This window comes from Arabidopsis lyrata (assembly GCF_000004255.2).
Source record: "Arabidopsis lyrata subsp. lyrata unplaced genomic scaffold ARALYscaffold_7, whole genome shotgun sequence".
NCBI lineage: Eukaryota > Viridiplantae > Streptophyta > Magnoliopsida > Brassicales > Brassicaceae > Arabidopsis > Arabidopsis lyrata.
The window spans coordinates 1,293,580-1,315,115 of record NW_003302549.1 but is presented as its reverse complement, the minus strand read 5'-3'; the positions used below and the strand labels follow the sequence as shown (position 1 = coordinate 1,315,115).

The 21,536-nt window shown below is 36.9% G+C and overlaps 5 protein-coding genes across 7 annotated transcripts; 3 read left to right on the top strand and 2 right to left on the bottom strand.

The window, feature by feature from the left end:
• Positions 1 to 5,266: 5,266 nt before the first annotated feature.
• LOC9303022 (cytochrome P450 81F1) lies at positions 5,267 to 7,123 on the top strand. The gene is made up of 2 exons (XM_021018857.1): positions 5,267 to 6,322; positions 6,395 to 7,123. Exons 1-2 carry the CDS (start codon positions 5,438 to 5,440, stop codon positions 7,010 to 7,012), a joined length of 1,503 nt encoding a protein of 500 aa, XP_020874516.1. The 5' UTR covers positions 5,267 to 5,437; the 3' UTR covers positions 7,013 to 7,123.
• On the bottom strand, positions 5,339 to 8,871 carry LOC9305059 (agamous-like MADS-box protein AGL104). Its single transcript, XM_021018859.1, has 8 exons — positions 8,533 to 8,871; positions 8,316 to 8,372; positions 8,147 to 8,162; positions 7,999 to 8,060; positions 7,869 to 7,911; positions 7,692 to 7,753; positions 7,449 to 7,548; positions 5,339 to 7,264 (listed from the first exon to the last, which is right to left on the bottom strand). Exons 1-8 carry the CDS (start codon positions 8,715 to 8,717, stop codon positions 7,223 to 7,225), a joined length of 567 nt encoding a protein of 188 aa, XP_020874518.1. The 5' UTR covers positions 8,718 to 8,871; the 3' UTR covers positions 5,339 to 7,222.
• Positions 8,872 to 9,412: 541 nt separating this feature from the next.
• On the top strand, positions 9,413 to 10,957 carry LOC9305058 (U-box domain-containing protein 4). Of its 2 annotated transcripts, none has more exons than XM_021018858.1 (2): positions 9,413 to 10,581; positions 10,679 to 10,957. In XM_021018858.1, exons 1-2 carry the CDS (start codon positions 9,705 to 9,707, stop codon positions 10,693 to 10,695), a joined length of 894 nt encoding a protein of 297 aa, XP_020874517.1. In that variant the 5' UTR covers positions 9,413 to 9,704; the 3' UTR covers positions 10,696 to 10,957. The 2 variants fall into 2 exon arrangements, with proteins under 2 accessions (XP_020874517.1, XP_002868987.2); XM_002868941.2 differs by having other exon boundaries at positions 9,413 to 10,604; positions 10,679 to 10,955.
• A 404-nt stretch (positions 10,958 to 11,361) lies between these two features.
• LOC9303021 lies at positions 11,362 to 14,314 on the top strand. Of its 2 annotated transcripts, none has more exons than XM_021019009.1 (6): positions 11,362 to 11,530; positions 11,742 to 12,159; positions 12,741 to 13,054; positions 13,163 to 13,216; positions 13,309 to 13,796; positions 13,868 to 14,314. In XM_021019009.1, exons 2-6 carry the CDS (start codon positions 11,762 to 11,764, stop codon positions 14,054 to 14,056), a joined length of 1,443 nt encoding a protein of 480 aa, XP_020874668.1. In that variant the 5' UTR covers positions 11,362 to 11,530; positions 11,742 to 11,761; the 3' UTR covers positions 14,057 to 14,314. The 2 variants fall into 2 exon arrangements, with proteins under 2 accessions (XP_020874668.1, XP_020874667.1); XM_021019008.1 differs by having other exon boundaries at positions 11,363 to 11,530; positions 11,732 to 12,159.
• A 375-nt stretch (positions 14,315 to 14,689) lies between these two features.
• Positions 14,690 to 15,840, bottom strand: LOC9303020. The gene is made up of 4 exons (XM_002866902.2): positions 15,520 to 15,840; positions 15,299 to 15,413; positions 15,092 to 15,152; positions 14,690 to 15,000 (listed from the first exon to the last, which is right to left on the bottom strand). Exons 1-4 carry the CDS (start codon positions 15,548 to 15,550, stop codon positions 14,722 to 14,724), a joined length of 486 nt encoding a protein of 161 aa, XP_002866948.1. The 5' UTR covers positions 15,551 to 15,840; the 3' UTR covers positions 14,690 to 14,721.
• Positions 15,841 to 21,536: the final 5,696 nt, after the last annotated feature.

The following is a 21,536-nucleotide window of genomic DNA, read 5'->3' as shown; positions in this document are numbered from 1 at the left end:
TTCCTATATTTCCCTCCAACATTTATAATCTTTTGAAATTCCTTAACATGAGTTGTCTTATTGTTTAGGTGACTTTGATTTAATAGAATAACCTTTTTAAAAAAATCAATTTATGAACACATCACGTCAAAGGATCTAAGCGTAATTCAGCTAAAATATTAATAAATTGATTTATGAATGAAACGGTAGTATAATTCTTAATTTTGGTTTAATAAAATAAAATTGCAATTTTGTTACTATCATTTTATTAGCACGTCGATAGCAGGCTTAGCAGCAAGCATGTGAGTGCAACTAGCACGTTTCATATATTCTCCTAGGCCAATTCTCTAATATAAATAGATCGATCTATCAAAAAAAAAAAAAAAGATATCGATCGTTGTATATTGTTGCGGTGACTTTTAATTGATCAAATAAATAACTTTGTTTATCAATTAACACCATGCGTGCGGCAATTATTTTTTTTGTTTCCCTATACTCTATGGTATTATACAGATGTATGATGAGTGAATACTATTGTAGTATGAAACTATGAATGATGTATTCTCGATTTTTGACTTTTTTTTTTTTTTTGTCATCCGCAATTAATTAGAGCTCAAAAGAGTCATTCATGAGGAATGTTGTTTACATAGGTGATATGAAGCGGTTCTGTACGAACTTTTCGTGCCAGGTTATCCGCCTTAACATTAGCCCTACGAGAAATTAAAGATAAAGAAAAAGATGAAAACTCCTCCTTGTCGCTCTGAAATTCCTCCAAATACACTGAAAACGCTGGCCATTCGGTTGGAGAAGACACCATCTTCACCAGGTCTGAACAGTCTGTAAAGAACGCTACCTCTTGATTATCTGCACCAATCATACACTTCATCGCCCAGAGAAGGGCCTCGACTTCAGCATGTAGTGGAGATAGACTTCTACGGAGGTTCGCAGCTCCCATGGTTGGCGGCTCTCCATTTGACGATGTACAGAACCAGCCTGTACCGGAGAACTTATCACTTTCTTTCCATGATCCATCCACAAAACAACGGTATCCCGAATACTCCGCCTCAAGTGAAATATCCCTCACTCGATCTTGATGTACCAAGTCCACAGAACCATGATTTTCATTATGGAGCTCAATTTGAGCTGACTGCCACAATTGTGCCTATTTTTCCGCTAATCGTAATACTTCTATTGGGTCTGTATCTATGTTTTCAAAGATCTTTTCGTTCTTTGCTTTCCAAATATACCAAATAATCCATGGGAAGGCTGACGAATCAACTTCCGTAGGTATTCTCCAAAATAAGTGATCCAAATTCGTAAAATTAGATTCCGTGGGGAAAATCCCCATAGTCGTAGGAATTTGTGAAAGTGCCCAAATCTGCCTTGCCGGGTGGCACTGAAAGAGTGTATGATTGATTGTTTCCTCTGATGCGCCACATCTGGCACATCCCGTGTCACAATCAATTCCTCTTTTCCATAAATTTTCCGTAACTGGTACACATCCCGTTAAGATTTGCCATATGAAATGGCGTATCTTAGGTGGACACTGTACTTGCCAAGAATATGCTTTTAACGTGTTGATGTTAGGGCCAAAAACGTTTAAATTGGTCTCCGACTTTTCCATCCGTGTAGAATGATACCCTGATTTAACTGTAAATTTTCCGGATTTTGTAAAATGCCAACCCAAAGAATCTTCTTTTGTTGGTGCACCCACAGGTATGGCGCTGATTAGAGCGACATCTTCAGGAGTAAAGATCGCTTTTAAGAGATCAATATTCCAAAAGTTTGACCGACTATCTATAAGGTCTTTAACTTTTAAGGATGGGTCAGCAACTGACCCATTACTTTTTGCTGGTCTCGGGAATTGAGCTGAAATCCAGGGATCCTCCCACACCGAGATGGATGTCCCAGATCCGACTCTTTTAATAAGTCTTTTACTAACCAGAGATCTAGCTGAACATATACTCCGCCATCCATATGATGGGGAATATGATTTTATATTTTCCAAAGGATTGGATTTCCTAAAATACCGTCCTTTAAACACTTTTGCGAATAAAGAATCTGGAACGGTAATCAACCGCCATAATTGTTTTGCTAGTAAAGCTGAATTAAAATCGTCCACATTCCGAAATCCTATTCCCCCTTCCGATTTGCTATCGCACAATTTGTTCCAGGCCATCCAGTGCATACCTCTGGAGTCACCATTTGAGCTCCACCAGAAATTTGCTACCGCGCTAGTAAGTTTAGAAGTGATTGTTTTCGGTAGTCTGAAGCACGACATAACATAAGTTGGTAGTGCTGCATCTACCGATTTAATCATCACTTATTTTCCCCCTTTTGATAAAAATTTAGCCGACCATCCGTTAATCCTTGTTTGTAGTCTATCTCTGACAAAAGAAATTTTTTTTGTCTTGGAGCCCCTTAAACTCTCCAGCTATCCGAGATAAGAACCCATACCACCGATTTTTGATTTGATAAAATACAACTACAATTTTGTTATCAATTTATTTTACACAGGGGCGGACCCACGTTGAAGGTAGGTGGGGCCTGTGCCCAATACTAAATGCTATAAATATGATATAAGCTGTATATTTACAAAAATAATCACGCAGCTTAAATGGTTCTTAGCTAAGTGTGCCTCATATCAACCCAAGCTCAAGTCCCTAAACTGCTACAAATGTAATATATTTTTTTATAATCATAATATAATTTAGCTAATTGAATTATATTTAGTATTTATACTAGGATCGGACCCGCGGTCCACCGCGGGAGAATATTGGTTTACATACGTTGCGTTTAATATTGTGTGTGTTTTTTAGTAGAACGAATCGTGTAATATACTTATAAATATTCATAATAACGAATTGTAGAGAAAATGTAAAATTGTTTATAAATATACCCATCGTATTAATTATGATTTACAAAATAGAATTTTATGTTTTAAAATTCTAAAATTAGACGATTCATGGAAATTAAAGCAGTCAAAATAGGTCAAAAACCGCGGGTCGAGCCCACATCATCTCACTATGGGGCATATTTAGGAAAATATATTAAACCCGCAAATAAGCGGGCCACATGGATTAATTCGCAGTGGGTCATAGGTTTAATCGGTTTTCATCCGCGGGTTGGCAGATCAGCCCGCATATTAGTATTTATTGATAAAATTATAATTTATTCAACATGTGGTAATTTAAACAAACTTTTAATAGTATTTTTTACTTATTTATTTATTTTAGTAGTATTTTAAATTTTGGTTACTTTAAAATTATTTAAACAAAATCCATGGACAATCCCGCAAATCCGCATACATTCGCGGGACGGGTTTGTATTTCATATATGCTACCTGCGGGTCGTGCGGACCGACTAACTACAAGTCAAAATATTTTTTGTCTATCGCAAAACGGACTTAACGGGATGAATCGACTCGCTTTGACAGTTCTAATGGGAATATTATTTAGTCATACAACAAAATGAAGTTTGGACATAGTAATAATAGAATATGTATCTTATTTGTTAGATGAGAGATTGAAAGATGAAGTATAATGATTAAAAATTAATTATTTTTTTTCATGATTCACAAAATTTAATAAATACTTATCATCTTGTTGAATAATTCTAAAATCATATTCAATAAATCTTTATAAATTGAAAATTAAACTTCTTTGGTAAGCTATAAGTATGAAAATATCATAATTTTGATTTAATCTAATTAAATTAAAATTAGTTACATAGATTTCATATCTATTTAATTAACACGACCAAAATAAAAATATCTATTTAATTTACACGACCAAAATAAAAATATCAATTTAATTTATAAAACAGATGGGTTATTTGTGATAAATTTTCTAGAAATCTTTAGAAGCAAATAAAATATCTTTTAATTAATGATAATTGGCTAAAATGAGCGAAATTAATGACAAAAACGTTGATTGTTATGGAATTAGTCCCAAAAATATATGAACAAATTTATTATATGTAATTAATGTATAATATTATTCGGAATATACTTTTATTATTAGTTACCATAAGTACAATTAGATTTTATTTGATTTCCATAAATATTTGAATTTATTTCGATTTTTCATTATTAATTCGAATTTATATTCCAAAAAAAAATCAAAGATCCGATTTCAGAATTTCGAGTCAATTTTCTGATTTTAACCCGATCCATTTTCATTTATACTTCTTATTTAATAGTATAGAGATTTAATAGTATAGAGATATGTAGTGCCCCATATAGAATTATTTTCTGGATACACCTTGATCACAGCACCCATCCGAGTAGTTGTTTACTAGTACTTATTAGCACGTTTCCTATAAAATAACTATATTTTTTTATCAATTAATAATACATATACGTGTCAAGTTGAGAGCAATTAACAAACAATTAACGCTGTCAAAAGTAACAATTAACAAAGAATGTTAGGAAGGTGTCTTTTATTCATGATTGATTTGAGATTTTTCCCCATAAATTTTATAGTTCCTTTTTAAGCAAGATATTTTTCTATATAATCATCACCAAAACTTCAAATTCTTTTGCACTAATTTATTTAAAAAAGTTTGTGTGATTTAAAAAATTTGAGGATGCTAATGTAACAATTGGAGGATGGTATATTGTAATATTCATAGTCAACTCTAATATTCCCCAAGTCATAAACAATGAAGAAAATAGAAGTCATAAACATTATACCCCTTTTGCTCAAAAAAAAAAAAAAACATTACACCCCTAGTCATAAACAATGAAGAAAAAAACAAATTGCAATATTAATTTCTTACAATTCTCGACTTTGTGCCCTTGACTTTCATGGTCGATTAATATTACGTATAATAAACAAAAATGTAGCTAGTGGTTTGTGCCTTGGTGGTATTGATGGTTGATATCTTAGTATATGGTTTGCAATGTTTTCGAATTTCTATGTAAAAGGTTTAAAAATGGTTGTCAAGTTGTACTGGTTCGAGTTTCTTTATTTCGAGACTAGCAGAGGGAAAAGAATAAAGAAAGAAATTTTAATGTTTTAGTTTATCTTAACGATGGGGTTTTGAAATATAGATAACATATATATATATATATATATATATATATATATATATATATATATATATATATGAGAAACCGTGAAAACTTGCATGGGTTCGACTTTCCATGTGAAAGGTTAAAAAATGGTTGTCAAGTTGCGTGGGTTAATTTTTTTTAATTTTAGTCTAGCGCATAATAAGTTAACAACAAATTTTAGAGTTTTAATTTAACTTAATAATGGAGTTTTTAGAGCTTGAAACGTAGATCTTTTTCTTTGTATGGTCTTTTTTAAAACGGAAAGTACAACTTTCAAGTTCCACTACTAATTGTCACGTTTGATTGAGTAAAATTTCTCTATAAATAAAACAAACAAACCAATAACTCCATCCTCCACAAGTAGAAAGAAACACAAACATCCTGAAATTCGAAGAGGACACAATGTTATACTTTATCCTTCTTCCTCTCCTATTTCTTGTTCTAACTTACAAATTCCTCTACTCCAAAACGCAACGTTTCAAGCTTCCTCCGGGGCCACCGTCACGTCCCTTCGTCGGCCATCTCCACCTCATGAAACCGCCGATCCACCGTCTCCTCCAACGTTACTCCAACCAATACGGCCCAATCTTTTCCCTCCGTTTCGGCTCCCGCCGTGTCGTGGTCATAACTTCCCCTTCCCTCGCCCAAGAATCCTTCACCGGCCAAAACGACATCGTTCTTTCTAGCCGGCCGCTCCAACTCACCGCCAAATACGTCGCATACAACCACACAACCGTTGGAACAGCTCCTTACGGTGACCACTGGCGTAACCTCCGCCGCATTTGCTCTCAAGAGATTCTCTCCTCACACCGTCTCGTCAACTTCCAACACATCCGCAAAGACGAGATCTTACGAATGCTCACTCGCCTCTCACGTTACACACAAACCTCCAACGGAAGCAACCACTTCACTCACATCGAACTCGAACCGCTCTTATCCGATCTAACATTCAACAACATAGTAAGAATGGTTACAGGGAAGATATACTACGGCGACGATGTCAACAACAAGGAAGAAGCAGAGCTATTCAAGAAGCTAGTCTACGATATCGCCATGTACAGCGGCGCTAATCATTCCGCCGATTACTTACCAATACTAAAAATATTCGGAAACAAATTCGAGAAAGAAGTTAAAGCTATAGGCAAATCCATGGATGATATATTGCAACGTTTGCTCGATGAATGTAGAAGAGATCAAGAAGGTAACACAATGGTCAATCATTTGATCTCTCTACAACAACAAGAACCTGAGTATTACACTGACGTCATCATCAAAGGCCTTATGATGGTAAATTCTTATAACCTCTTTGAGATTCAAAATTGTGAGATTCGATTTTGACCTGATTTTGAAATTGTGAAGTCGATGATGCTCGCCGGGACTGAGACCTCCGCCGTAACATTAGAGTGGGCGATGTCGAATTTACTGAGAAATCCACAAGTATTGGAGAAGGCGAGATCGGAGATAGATGAGAAGATCGGGAAAGATCGACTAATCGACGAACAAGACATCGCCGTGCTTCCTTTCCTCCAGAACGTCGTCTCCGAAACATTCCGGCTATTTCCGGTGGCACCGTTTCTAATCCCTCGATCACCGACGGAGGACATGAAAATCGGCGGTTACGACGTCCCGCGAGGTACGATAGTGATGGTTAACGCTTGGGCTATACATAGAGATCCAGAGCTTTGGGAGGAGCCAGAGAAGTTTAATCCAGATCGGTATAACGAAGGATGCGGAAGTGATTACTATGTATACAAGCTGATGCCGTTTGGGAATGGCCGCAGAACTTGTCCCGGCGCCGGATTAGGTCAGAGGATTGTGACATTGGCGCTTGGATCGTTGATTCAATGCTTTGAATGGGAGAATGTGAAAGGAGAAGAGATGGATATGTCTGAGAGTACTGGGTTGGGTATGCGTAAGATGGATCCTTTACGGGCCATGTGTAGGCCCAGGCCCATTATGTCTAAGCTTTTACTCTAATAAAAAAGAGTAAAGGTGAAAATGAAAAAATAACTTCATGTCTTAATGGATGTAACTGGTAATTATCTTAAGGATATATATATGATGAATAAAATGAATTTTTGCTTCATACGTAACAAAGAAACCATATATAATTTTATTCCAGTAACATTGAGTTTATTTTCGGATATATAAAATAAAATAGTTTTGCTTAAATCCACAAGAAAGTTTTTATTCCACTGACGAAATCTCCATGGAATATTTCAAATCTCGCTGAAAAGGAAAATAAAGTTAATTAACAATAAGGAAATAATCAGCTAAAATACGTATCAAAATAACGTGAAATCATAATAAGAAAAGAATTAGATGCAAAACGTACGTAACTACTAACTAAAATGCTCGTTGTTGTTCTTTAACTGTGACTAATAAATAATTATTGTTATCTATATAAATTTACCTTCCGAGATTGAACTATAGCCAACGTCTTCTGGAGATCTTCCTCTCGACGTTTAAGTTCATCTAGTGATTCCCACTGATTTGGTATTTTCAGGAAACGCCTTAAAAAGAAAATTAGAGAAACCAATATTAAAGATATACAAAAACACGTTATTCATGTCTATTAGAAATTGTTACCAAAAAAAAAATGATGTCTATTAGAAATATATAATATATAGGCATATCTATAAAATAAGATATTTACTCCAATCGTTCTTCCACCTCGGCCAATCGGACATAGTATTCTTCGATTTCATCTTCGATCACCTATTTTAAGAAAACCGAATGGTTTAGATTGAAAAAAAAACCATGCATAAAGTTCTTTAACGTTTTTTGTTTATATAGATAAATATTTCCAAATCATGAGAAGAAATCCACATGCCTTTGGTTGAATTTGATAACGAATCCCATCGTCAAGACTTTCTCTGCACAAAAAAAAAAAACTACAATATATAAAGCAAATAATGGTATAATTATAACGATTTAAACTTTGAAAATCTTAAATTAATAACCTCGAGTTCAATTCACTGCACATAGGTTCAGAACACATCTTCATAACCAATCGTCGTATATTCTAGATTGCCCATTCGAATCAGGAAAAACAAAAAACTTAGGTATACAATAAACAAAATATTAACCGTTAGATTATTTTGATTTTACCTGTTCATCTGGGAGCCTGTATACGATCAGATGGACCGACCGATTACAATATCAGGAGTTCATGCATATGTATAAATAAAAATATTAGAACTCATAAGTCATAATCAAATAAAATAAGCCTATATTACTTTTATGTTCTTAGATGCATGCATTAACACAATGAATTTACCTAATTTTGCGTTTATAATTAGGCACAGCAAGATACTTGCATATAGTTTCTTCGAGCCTATAATCATTAACAATAGCGATGATTTTATATCAGATTAATGACAAAACAGTTGATACTTGATATATGATGAAATAATAAAATATTGGAATTAAAAGAAGAAGAAGATAATGAAAACGTAATTTGTTTTGGCAAGGAAACAATATTAATATACATGTACCTCGCTTTGGCATAAAAAACGAAGAGTTTACCAGAAGGAGAGAAAAGAATGAGAGCAACCGGGACATTACATAGAATAAAGAGTTCATAAGCTTTCTTTAAAAGCCCATTTTTTCTTTTGGCAAATGCAATATTTCTTTGTTGCCTATCATTTATTCTTTTAATCTGTATTTTCACTCTCCCCATTTTTTCTTGTCTTCTTTTCACAATGTTTTTCCTTTGTCACTTTGCTTTCAAAATATCTTTGATAAGTTTTGTTTTTGTTTTTTTTTTAAGTTACTTATATAGATATGGGAAATGCTTTCTTTGGCTAAACTTGTAGATTTTCCATTAAATTGTATCTAAGTTATTAATTATATAAAATTATATAAATTTTATTTAATATTATAAATTAAATAAAACCATAATCTCGTCTGTCAATTAAAAGATTTGTTTTTCTTAGTTAATCTCTTATTCTCCAGATGTATATATGGGAATTATCTAGTTATATATATATATATATCTTATAAATCAAAATATTAAGTTAAGTAAAGGTTATATTATATAACATTTGAATATATAAACATTAGATTATGAAATTGGATAAGAAATCTCATTTATTATGGCTTAGTGGCTTCATTTCATCCCATATATGAAATGTGTTATCAAAATCTATGTCCTCAAGATGCCAAAAATGAGGTGGTTCTGCCACTTGTAAATAGACTCTTGATATTTGTTATGGATAAATATATATATATATATATATATATATATATATATTTATATATATATTTATAAGATCTGATATCCTTTTCTTTTTCTTTTTTTGACAAAAGATCTGATATCCATATATAACTTCATGAAATTTATAATAAAATTCATATATAATTTATCTAGGCAGATATCAAAAGGAGAGAAATTATTAATGTATTAAATTATTGATATATCATTAACACAAGCACTTGTGGTGGAACTTGATTAGATGTTTAAAATACATTTTTGGAAACCAACAATAAAAAAACTCATAAAAACACTCATTCAACATCAAACCTAAAGGAAATGAAAATGTCAACGTTGAGGCAGAGAGAAGTATTTGAGTATAATGGAAATGTCAAACATGTACAGAAAAAATGAAAATGTCATCGAGGCAGAGAATTGTTCGACATCTGACCTTTTAAGACGTCTATGTGAGAGATGAGATTGGAGCCAGTTTTTGCAACCACCTCGTTTTGGCGTTTAAGACCTTTGAGTATGACTAATGAGGCAAAACGCAATCTTTCTGATGTTGAAACGCAAGTTAAGATATTGGTTGAGGATTTGAAAAACGATTCAGCAGATACTCAAAGAAACGCAACCGCAGAACTCAGGTTGCTAGCGAAATATGACATGGATAATCGGATTGTGATAGAAAACTGTGGTGCGATCGGCTTGCTAGTGAATCTTCTTTACTCTAACGATCCGGAGACGCAAGAAAACGCGGTTACCGCGCTTCTCAACTTATCGATAAACAACAACAAGAACAAAAGTGCGATCGTTGATGCGGGTGCGATCGAACCGCTGATTCATGTCCTAGAAAACGGAGGATCTGAAGCGAAAGCGAATTCAGCTGCAACCATTTACAGCCTCTCATTGTTAGAAGAAAACAAGATCAAGATTGGTAGTTCAGGTGCGGTTGGACCGCTTGTTGATCTTCTCGGTAACGGTACACCTAGAGGTAAGAAAGATGCCATTACCGCGTTGTTTAATCTCTCGATACATCACGAGAACAAGGCGAGGATCGTGCAATATGGAGCCGTGAGATATCTTATAGAGCTAATGGATCCAGCGGTTGGAATGGTCGATAAAGCGGTTGCGGTTTTGACGAACCTAGCTACGATACCGGAGGGAAGAAACGCGATTGGTGAAGAAGGTGGGATTCCTCTTCTTGTTGAAGTTGTTGAATTAGGTTCCGCTAAAGGGAAAGAAAACGCAGCAGCCGCTCTTCTTCGACTTAGTACAAATAGCGGTCGCTTCTGCAATATGGTTCTTCAAGAAGGTGTTGTTCCTCCTCTTGTTGCTCTATCTAAATCCGGTACTCCCCGAACCCGAGAAAAGGTATCTATTGTAAACAATACGAGAATGTTTTGCTTAAGTTTCTATTGTTTTGATGATATCTCTAACATGATTAGGCACAAGCTTTGCTTAGCTACTTAAGGAATCAACGGCATGAAAATGCCTGACGTGGATAATGATGATGGGGAACTGAGATTGCACACATCTTTGCTTCTGATTGTAAATTTGTACAAATAATTAATTCCATTATAACTAAAGATTGTTGAGAATAAAAAATTTATTACTAAATAAATTGTGTGATCTATGAGAATGGATTGTTTTATACAAGAAAGATACATAAAACTGATTTCTTGTCTGAAAGATACGTGTGGCTAAACAGAATCATGAATATCCATTTCGATTTGTCAAAATCATCCGCTTTGATCTAATTCCAAAAATTTGGATAACAAATAGACTGAAAAAAATCAAAATAATTTGAATTTCTAGATATTAGCTCTGTTTCTGATAAGATATAAACACGTACTTAGAAAGAAAAAAAAATTACGTAGATAGGGACTATATAATTATGAGACATTTCAACATTTTAGTTTTGGGTACTTTCACATTTTAATATTTTCTTTACATAAGCATGTTTTATTATTATTATATACGAGTACTAAATAACTAGATTTTTTCTGTTTCGATAAAAGACCAAAAAAAAACTCTACAATAAATGTATAATGAAAAAAACAAATTTAAGTAAAAAAAACATTTTTGGTCAAAAGAGAGAAAGAAATCCTTCTCTACGGGATAATGGACCCCACTTGTGAAAGATAAAACACTCTCTCTCACAAGAAAAGCCTCGACCACCTCACCGATAATGGTGGCTATGAGATCTCCGTCTTTTCTCCGTCGTGTTTCTCACCGCCGATTATAAAATCCTTCTCTACTGTCATCTCCTTGCCGGAAACAGCGAGCTATTCGATTAGGTACTGTTCCTTTTATCCGTTAAAAGCTTTTCTAGGGTTTTCGTTTTTGTTGTTTTGTATCTGAAATTGTGATCTCATCAACGATCAAGCTTCGAACTTTCCATTAGGGTTTATGTCAATTCGACGTATTTGAATATCTGATGAAAATTGTCGAAAATTTGTTCAATTTCAAGTTTAAATTTTTATGACACTTGATTTCAGATTTTTCTAGGGATTACTTGAGAATTTGGTATGGAGGTGAAGGAATCGAAGATAGAAATGGATGATTCAATCAATAAGGAGATTGAGGCATTACCCAAAGAGATGCCTTGTACTAGTAACTATGAGGACCATAGTTTTCATAATAATGTTGAAGATCTCACTGATGATCGTCTTTGTGGTGGTGGTGATGCTGATGCTGATGCTTCTATTAAAAAAGAGGTTGAAGACTTGGACAACGACGAGGTTGATATATTGGGATGCAATGGTGACAATGAGATTCAAGTCTCGGAATGTGACGATGGGACTGATGGATATTCGAGCTCGTTTGATGGAACAGTTTCTGAACATGGGAGTGATGAAACTGCTTTGAATGATCAAGAAGTTGATTCCATGGTTTGTAATGGTACTTCACCTCCTCTCTGGGTGAGGTAAGCTCTTTCCTCATGCTTCTTATTGAGTCTTTTATCTGAATGGTTTCCATGAAGGATTGTTGTAGTTAAACCAATAGCAGAATGAGATAAAAACGTCCACGTGCTTAATTGGTTTTGTAGAGATTTTGATTGTTTTGGTAGCTTGTGTACTTTAAATGTTTAATTGAACACTATCAGTCCATCTGTGTGTTGCTGGATTCTTAAAAGGACTGAAATTTACGAGTTGCTTTAGGACTACTTAGATGCGTCTTTATCACGCTTCTTAATGAGTTTATATGAAATGGTTCCCTCGCTCGCCACAGTTCGAAATCTTTTTGAGATCTTGGGTTCCTTTACTAATGAGGAAAACGTCCACTGCTTAATTTGGTTTTGTAGATTTTCATGCATTTGGTAGCTTGTTTACTATTACTTATTATTGAACACTATCAGTTCCATAAAGGACTTAAATTTATGAGTTACTTTACTACTACTTAGCTGCGTCTTTGATTTATCTCCTTTAAAGGAAGTTAGGAGAAGTTTTACTCTATCTCGTAAAATGGTATGCGGTAATTATTATTTTTTGTTCCTTTTTATGGCAGAAAGAGGAAGCTGACTGATCATTGGAGGAGGTCTGTACAGCCTATAGCGTGGCGTTGCAAATGGATTGAACTCAAAATCAAAGAAATTCAGAACCAAGCACAGTTGTACGACAAAGAAGTTGAAGAATTTTGCCAAGCCAAGAAACTGGAGTTAGAAAGTGTCAAATCAGAAGAACTTGGAATAAAGGCATTGCCTCCTCTTCCATGTTATACTCAGAAAACCCAACTCAGGAAGAGGAAAAAGAGAAAGCGAGTTGAAGAGACCGCAGATGTTCAATCCTATGCATCAAACCATAATCTCTTCTCTTATTATGGTATGGAACAAGTTTTGGGTTCTTGATTTTTTTCTGTTCGTGTTTTAATGTTCATCTGCCATTACTTGTGTAATAATTTCTTTTTTATTGTTTCTGATCTTTTTATAGATTGTCGGAAATCTTTGGCCGATATTGCTCTTAATGACAACTCCCGTAACCTAGGTATGGTGTTCCAAAATCTCAGCTTTGATATGTTATTGATCCTTTTGAAAACTTTGATCTTATAAAATCTTTTTTCTGTCTTGGGTCATCAGATAAACGGAATAAGAGCGCCAAGGATGAGCCAGCATTCTCTGAAGAGTTACCGCCTCTCGAGTTTAGAGAAGGCGATGCGTACTTGGAACAGATACTTTTGAAGATTGAAGCAGCAAAGTCAGAAGCCCGTAACTTGAAGAACCGAGTAGACAAGGTTTTGAGTGAAAATCCCATGACGTTCTCTCTGGCTAACACAGTGAATCTACTTGGAGCTGCTGGTGCTGCTGGTGTATACACCAGCTCAGAACAAAAAAAGCCCCTACTTGCTATCAAAAGCGAAGATGAGAAATCGATCATTTCTGAAGAAAAACCAGTGAAATCTGCTTCAGTTTCATCTCATCACGACACACCTGAAGACGACGAGACAACAGATATTTTGCTGTCTGAAATCCTGGCATCAAGGCGAAGGGAAGGGAAAGCTATTGTTCCCGATAAGAATCTACAGAAGACAGAACAAACTTCAGTTGAGGAAGGTCCATCAAGACCTGTAAGTTTCCGCTAACTCAGTGGAACTTTGCAAAACGCTTTTGGTCTCATATACTTTCAAACACAATGCAGGTAAGGAAAAGAACACCGCGCAATCGTGAAGTGATGACGAAGGAAGAGACTAGCCCAAAGAGACGTAGAGTTTCAAGAGAGAAGCCAAAGTCTAATGCTGTGATGGCTTCTAGGTTTAAACCTTCCAACAGGAAGAGAAAGCGAGGAAAACGAAGGGCAGGCTCCTCTGGATTGCGAAGAAGATCCTAAAAAAGGTTTGGCAAATTTCAAGAAACAAATTGGATATTGTGTTAAAAGGTAAAGTTTGTTCATTCTAAGTTATTCTTAAGCCTTTAGAGTACAAAAGAATATATATATATATATATATATATAGTGGCTGTGTTTTGATTCTTCATGTCAACAATATATTCAAACTACATGAAGTTTATGTATTTGTCAACTAAATCAACTTTTGAACTTTGCTTCTGAAATTATTTAGAGTGTATATATTTGTTACTACAGGATCTACTATTTTATCTTATCAATCAAATATGTTTTATATCTCGTCGGTGGGCTTAATCCAAAAGTATTCGTTTTATTGTTTTTTTTTTTTTGGTTCAAAACAAATAGGTAAGTTTATCTACAAAAATAAATTGAAATCTACAACTTAAATTTTTACCAAATAAATTCAACAATTCTAAACCCAAGTACAATTTAGCCAATCATGCACTATATTTTGCTAAATATGTTAGTTTTCTTTTGCATTATTTCTGAATGTCATAATTTGAGATAATAGTTCATGTAGTTTTAGTCCCAAATCCTTAAACTTTGTGTAGTTTTTTTTTTTTTTTTTTTTCTTTTCATCTGTATTCCAAATACATAATCTCCTGATAGAAATGATAAAATAAGAGAATAAAGAATTATTAGTTAAGACATTATTTCAAATACATTCGTCTGGAGAGTTTGGCAGAGACAATGGCTAAAATGGTGACCGTAGGGACGAATATAACATCAGGTATGAGTTTGATTAATTTTAACTGAGGAACATTCTCTCCTGCTCTCTTAGCCGCCATTGCCGCCGGTGGAGATACTATTCCGGTGATCATAGTGACATCATCGAGTTTACTTGGCTTCACGCTCTTTGACATGAACTCTATGAACAATTTTTTCTTCTCTTCTTCGTCTTTCGCTTCCTTCCACCGCGCGAAACAAGCCTGTTTTAGATCATTCAACATTGTTTTGAAAATTTAGAGAAATTATTATAAGGTTCTTTGTATGATTTTCGTAGAGGAGAGGACTCATCACCTTTATTTGGTCCGGGGTCGGGAAATCGAAGTGTCTGCCTGGTAAAGCCGAGTTGAAGTTGCTACACTCAATAAATCAAATTGTTATGTAAAAATCTTTATAAATTTTGTTTGGCCAATAACCTAGACTTATAAGTTAATAACCATTTTTTCTAATGACGACTAAACCATTGTTTTTTGACGAATGATCAAATGAAATTATCCTCACTTAAAGATGTCTAAAACAGCAACGTGGAAATCGTCGAAGCTGTTGATAGCTTTTTGTGTAAATTGTTTGTAGAGTGAACCCATTACCATATTCATCATCTGCGTCGGTGGTACCCCTACGCCAAATATCGAAATCGATTTAGAAAAATATAGGACGAAAATTGTCAAAACAGTTATATAACGATTTAAGTCGTTAACTGTTAGGTTAAAGAATTGCAAAACCTTTTCCGAGAAAGCCCATTGAACCTCCCATATTGTCTAGAAGTTAGAAAGAAAAAAAAGGTAATGTATATATAAATTTGTGTTGGTGTGTGGAATCAGAGACTTGGCTTGGTGGGTTTGGTTCTTTGCAAAGCCAAGAATCTCGAAATCTCTATCCTTGGTATAAGTATAACTTGTGCTTTCCTAAAGTTAAACAAAATCATAGCCTTTGATTTATGCATCTCTTTTCGAAAGCATGTGCCATGGGGAATGACTTGTCCTCTATTCTCCCTACTTTTTGCCTACCACTCTATGAAATTACTATTTTTTCAAATCTAATTCTATAAGAAAGAAGACAAAAATATGAATTCTAGCTTATTGAAAGGTTTGTGAAAAAAAAAAAAAACCTTATTGAAAGGTACTGTTGGTGTCGGATCCCGCACTAGAAGTACGAGACCAACCAAAGATTGCCACGTAATCGGGTTAATGGCCCGTGAAGGATGAAGCCCATTAGACCCGCGAGCCGAAAGGATGGTCGAAGTGGTTGTCACCATTTAGATAATCCGAAGTGACTGCATTGTGACACGAGTTCGGTGTAGAAGACACGGGTAAGTCGGTTCAAAGACATTTGGGCCAGAAGAGGCGAGACCCATGAAGATCAGAGTCAACTCAAATTCAAACGTTGAGCATTAAAGCCGAAGAATCAAAACGGGCACATTTAAGAAGGAATAATTGTACTTAATTACTCATTTTAAATGTCGTTTGGCTATGTATAAATATAGAGGCCAATGGCCATGTAAAGGGGATCGCCCTCTCAAGAGAGAAAGAATATAGCAATTTTTCGTATCAATTTATAAGTTTTTTGCATATTTATTTTTGTCCCTCAAGAATAATCTTTCCCACTTAACAAAATACTTGAGTGTGTGAATCCGACATCCACATTTTGGCGCCGTCTGTGGGGAAATATCAGGATTCTTGAGTGATCAGATTTCCTTTTTTCTACATTTCCGAGATAAGCGACAATGTCCGGAGGAGACGCCGTTGAGACATCATTGGCCGAAACCCTCAAAGCTATGCAGCAAACCATGTCGGACATATCACAAAAGTTCTCGGATGTGGAGAAAGCCGTCGATACGTTGCAAACATCCCAGGTATCTCTTAGTCAAAACGTCAATAATATACAAACTCGTGTTCGCTCTTTAAGTGCAGGAAACCCGGTGGGAACCCGAAGAGGGATATTCAACTCGCCAAGTTCCGCTGCACGAAATGAAACCAGCGGACAAACAACTCCCGGTGCTACTAATAATGTAGCTCAGACGTCGGAAGAAGAGACGCAGCTCGGGGATGAAGAACAACTTGCAGCTCAGTACGAGCAGGAGAACCTCGACCAGTTCGAGACCATGAGGAAGGTTAGCCAGGAATTAAAAGAAATGAAATCAAAATTTCATCAGGCTACAAGTTCGGAGCCAGACATCAATCGAGTCATTGAAGAAGCAAGGCGAACCCCTTTTATCCCGCGAATTGCAAGTTTGAGGATCAAAGATTCCCGGAAGCTCAAGTTGGACCCTTACAGCGGATTGGAGGATCCAAAAAGCTATCTTGCAGCCTTTCTGATCGCTGCAGGAAGAGTCGAGTTGGATGAAGCTGATGAGGACGCAGGCTATTGCAAGCTGTTTTCGGAGAATCTATGTGGCCAAGCTCTAATGTGGTTCACCCAATTAGAGCTGGGTTCGATCGGCAATTTCGACGAACTGTCAGCCGTATTCTTAAAGCAATACTCTATCCTTATGGATAAAAGCGTTTCAGATGCCGATCTTTGGAACTTAACGCAAGGATCTAATGAGTCACTTCGAGTTTTCATCACCAAATTCAAAGGGGTGCTATCAAAACTCCCAAGAATCTCACAGCAATCAGCTTTATCTGCCCTACGAAAAGGATTGCGACATGATTCAAGGTTTAAAGAAGACTTAATACTTCATAAACCAGATACAATTCAGGATGCACTCTTCCGTGCAAACAATTGGATGGAGGTAGAAGACGAAAAAGAAAGTTTTGCCAAACGGAATAAACAAGAAAAGCCGGCAGTCACCATCCCTACCAAGAAGTTCGAGCCTAGAGAGAGCAAAGGACCAAGGAAGTTTGGGTCGCAACCCATCAACAATTCCGTCGGGAAGCAATTCCAAGGGAAAGGAAGATCAAACACTTGGATTTTGTGAAGGAATACCACGAAGCAAAGGAAAACTCCAAAGATCAAGATTCCAAAAGACCAAGGTTATCCAACGAGGAAGAACCGAGAAGTTCGAAGGGGAGGATCAATGTGATTCTAGGAGGTTCCAGATTTTGCGGAGATTCAATAAGTTCCATCAAAAAACATAGACGAAATATCTTACTCAAAGCAAGCTTGAGTGAAGAAATTGATTTTCAAGGTGCTTCAATATCATTTAACGAAGAAGAAACGCGGCATCTCGAAAGACCGCATGACGATGCTCTAGTCATTACTCTTGACGTCGCAAACTTCGAAGTATCAAGGATCCTTATAGATACAGGCAGTTCGGTCGACTTGATCTTTTTAAGTACTCTAGAAAAAATGGGAATCAGCCGAGGAGACATAGTAGGACCCCCATCTCCATTAGTTGCATTCACAAGCGAGTCAACCATGTCTCTCGGAACAATCAAGCTACCGGTCCTTGCCAAGAAGGTATCGAAGATCGTGGACTTCGTTGTCTTCGATAAGCCCGCTGCTTACAACATCATCCTCGGGACTCCCTGGATTTATCGGATGAAAGCAGTCCCCTCTACATATCATCAATGTATCAAATTTCCAACATCAAATGGGGTAGAAACAATTCGGGGAGATCAAGAAGCTTCACGGACTTGTTACTTAGCTAGCCACCGTATGAAAATTCAATAGCAATTAACGAAGCCCGCAAAAGAAGGACTAAAAACAAAATTTCCTAGTGGGCAGAAGAAAGAGGATGTAGTAGTCGAAGTAGTACTGGAAGAGGACAAGCCGGACCGGAAAATTAGAATTGGAGCAACTTTGACTGGCCAAATAAAAGAAGCTTTGATCGAACTCTTAAGGAAAAACAAAGCATCATTTGCATGGTCAGCAGCGGACATGCCGGGCATAAATCCGAGTATAATTTGTCATGAACTAAACGTAGATCCAAGCTTCAAACCGGTGAAACAAAAAAGAAGAAAGCTTGGAGTGGAGCGGGCAAAAATAGTAAACGACGAAGTGGATAAACTCTTGAAGATAGGGTCCATAAGAGAAGTGCAATATCCGGAGTGGGTAGCAAACACTGTCGTTGTCAAGAAAAAGAATGGGAAAGATAGGGTTTGCATCGATTTTACAGACCTGAATAAAGCATGCCCCAAAGATAGTTTCCCGCTCCCGCATATAGATCGACTTGTAGAGTCCACCGCTGGAAATGAGCTGTTAACGTTCATGGACGCCTTCTCGGGTTATAATCAGATAATGATGAACCCCGACGATCAAGAAAAGACGTCATTTATCACAGATAGAGGTATCTACTGTTACAAGGTAATGCCTTTTGGCTTGAAAAATGCAGGAGCAACTTACCAACGGTTGGTGAACAAAATGTTTCACAATCACCTCGGGAAGACTATGGAAGTCTACATAGATGATATGTTGGTTAAATCGTTGAAGAAAGAAGATCATGTTAAGCATTTGGAGGAATGTTTTGATATTCTCAATAAATATCAAATGAAGCTGAACCCGGCGAAGTGCACATTTGGAGTCCCATCCGGAGAATTCCTTGGTTATATTGTGACAGAAAGAGGGATTGAAGCCAATCCAAATCAAATTAACGCCTTTCTAAACATGCCCTCTCCGAAAAACTTCAAAGAAGTACAACGGTTGACTGGGCGAATTGCGGCCTTGAATCGTTTTATCTCGAGATCTACAGATAAGTCGTTGCCTTTCTACCAAATTCTAAAAGGGAACAAAGGATTTCTTTGGGATGAGAAGTGTGAAGAAGCTTTTGGGCAGCTTAAGGCATACTTAACCACTCCACCTATACTGTCCAAACCGGAAGTGGATGAAAAACTCTACTTGTACGTTTCAGTTTCAAACCACGCGGTTAGTGGAGTCTTGGTTCGGGAAGACCGTGGGGAGCAGAAACCAATTTACTATGTGAGCAAGTCAATGACGGATCCGGAAACCAGATATACAATGATGGAAAAACTTGCACTTGCGGTGGTAACTTCGGCTCGGAAGTTGCGTCCATATTTTCAGTCCCATCCAGTTGAAGTATTAACTAACCAACCACTCAGAACAATACTTCATAGTCCAAGTCAATCCGGACGTTTGGCGAAATGGGCGGTGGAATTAAGCGAGTACGACATAGAGTTCAAAAGCCGGGTCAGTATGAAGGCTCAGGTCTTAGCAGACTTCCTGACCGAACTACCAATACCTGGAACGATAGATCAACCGGAGAACCAAACTTGGAAATTACACGTAGATGGGTCTTCAACAAAGCAAGGATCCGGAGTGGGAATTAGGTTGGAATCTCCGACATCAGAAATTCTAGAACAATCATTCCGATTGTTATTCAATGCCTCCAACAACGAGGCAGAATACGAAGCCCTTATTGCCGGACTTCGACTAGCACAAGGAGTTGGAGCTAAGGAAATATTGGCTTATTGCGATTCGCAATTAGTAGTTAACCAATTTAATGGAGACTATGAAACCAAAGATTCAAGAATGGAAGCTTACCTCGAAGTGGTGAAGGATCTATCTAAAAATTTCTCGAAATTCGAGTTAATCCGCATACCTCGCGGAGAGAATACAACTGCAGATGCACTTGCCGCATTGGCGTCAACATCAGATCCTGAGTTAAAGAGAGTTATTCCAGTAGAGTGCATCTCGGAGCGAAGCATTCAAGACAGCAAGGAAACCCTCGTCGTTACAAGGTCTCGAGCAGCGGCACGCGACCGTGGCGAACCAGAGATCGAACCGCCACCCAACAAACGCAGGAAGTCAAAAGGATCAAATACATCTAACAAGGAACCCGTTGTCTTAGCTGAAGAAATGATTCCAGAAACGATGATAGAAACCGAGCCATTACTCGAGGAATATATTCTTGAACCAAACGAACATCCCGAACCAGAGCCGCGGATATTTCGCAAAGTTGACCAAATTCCGGCTAAAGACTGGGGGGCTGACTGGAGGGAGCCAATAAAGCACTACATCACGACAGGCGAGCTCCCAAAGAATAAATGGCAGGCCAGGAAAATGAAAGTCGTTAGCGCGAAATTTTGCCTATCAAAAGATGCGTTATATAGGCGAGGTGTTAGTGACCCTTACCTATTATGCATTTTTGGGCCCGAAGTTGAAATCGTCATGAGCGAAGTGCATGAGGGATTATGTGGAAGTCATTCATCAGGAAGAGCTATGGCTTTTAAAGTTAAAAGAATAGGGTACTTTTGGCCCACTATGATCACAGATTGTGTTAAGTTCGCCCAAAGATGCAAGCGCTGCCAACTCCATGCGCCATTAATCCATCAACCGTCGGAGTTATTCTCCTCCATTTCCGCCCCATACCCGTTTATGAGGTGGTCGATGGACATCATTGGACCATTGCACAAATCAACTCGAGGTGTACAGTACCTTTTAGTCCTCACGGACTACTTTTCAAAATGGATTGAAGCTGAGGCGTATGTTGGTATCAAGGATTCGGCGGTGAAGACTTTTATTTGGAAAAACATTATATGTCGACATGGAGTTCCGTACGAAATAGTCACTGATAATGGACCGCAATTCATTTCACACGAGTTTGATGCCTTTTGTGCGGACTGGGGAATTAAAGTTAGTTATTCTACTCCAAGATATCCGCAAGGAAATGGTCAAGCCGAAGCCGCGAACAAGACGATATTAAGCAATCTCAAGAAACGATTAAGTCATCTAAAGGGAGGATGGTATGAAGAACTCCAACCCGTCCTGTGGGCTTATCGTACAACCCCTAGGCGACCTACAGGAGAAACTCCATTCTCTTTGGTTTATGGCATGGAAGCGG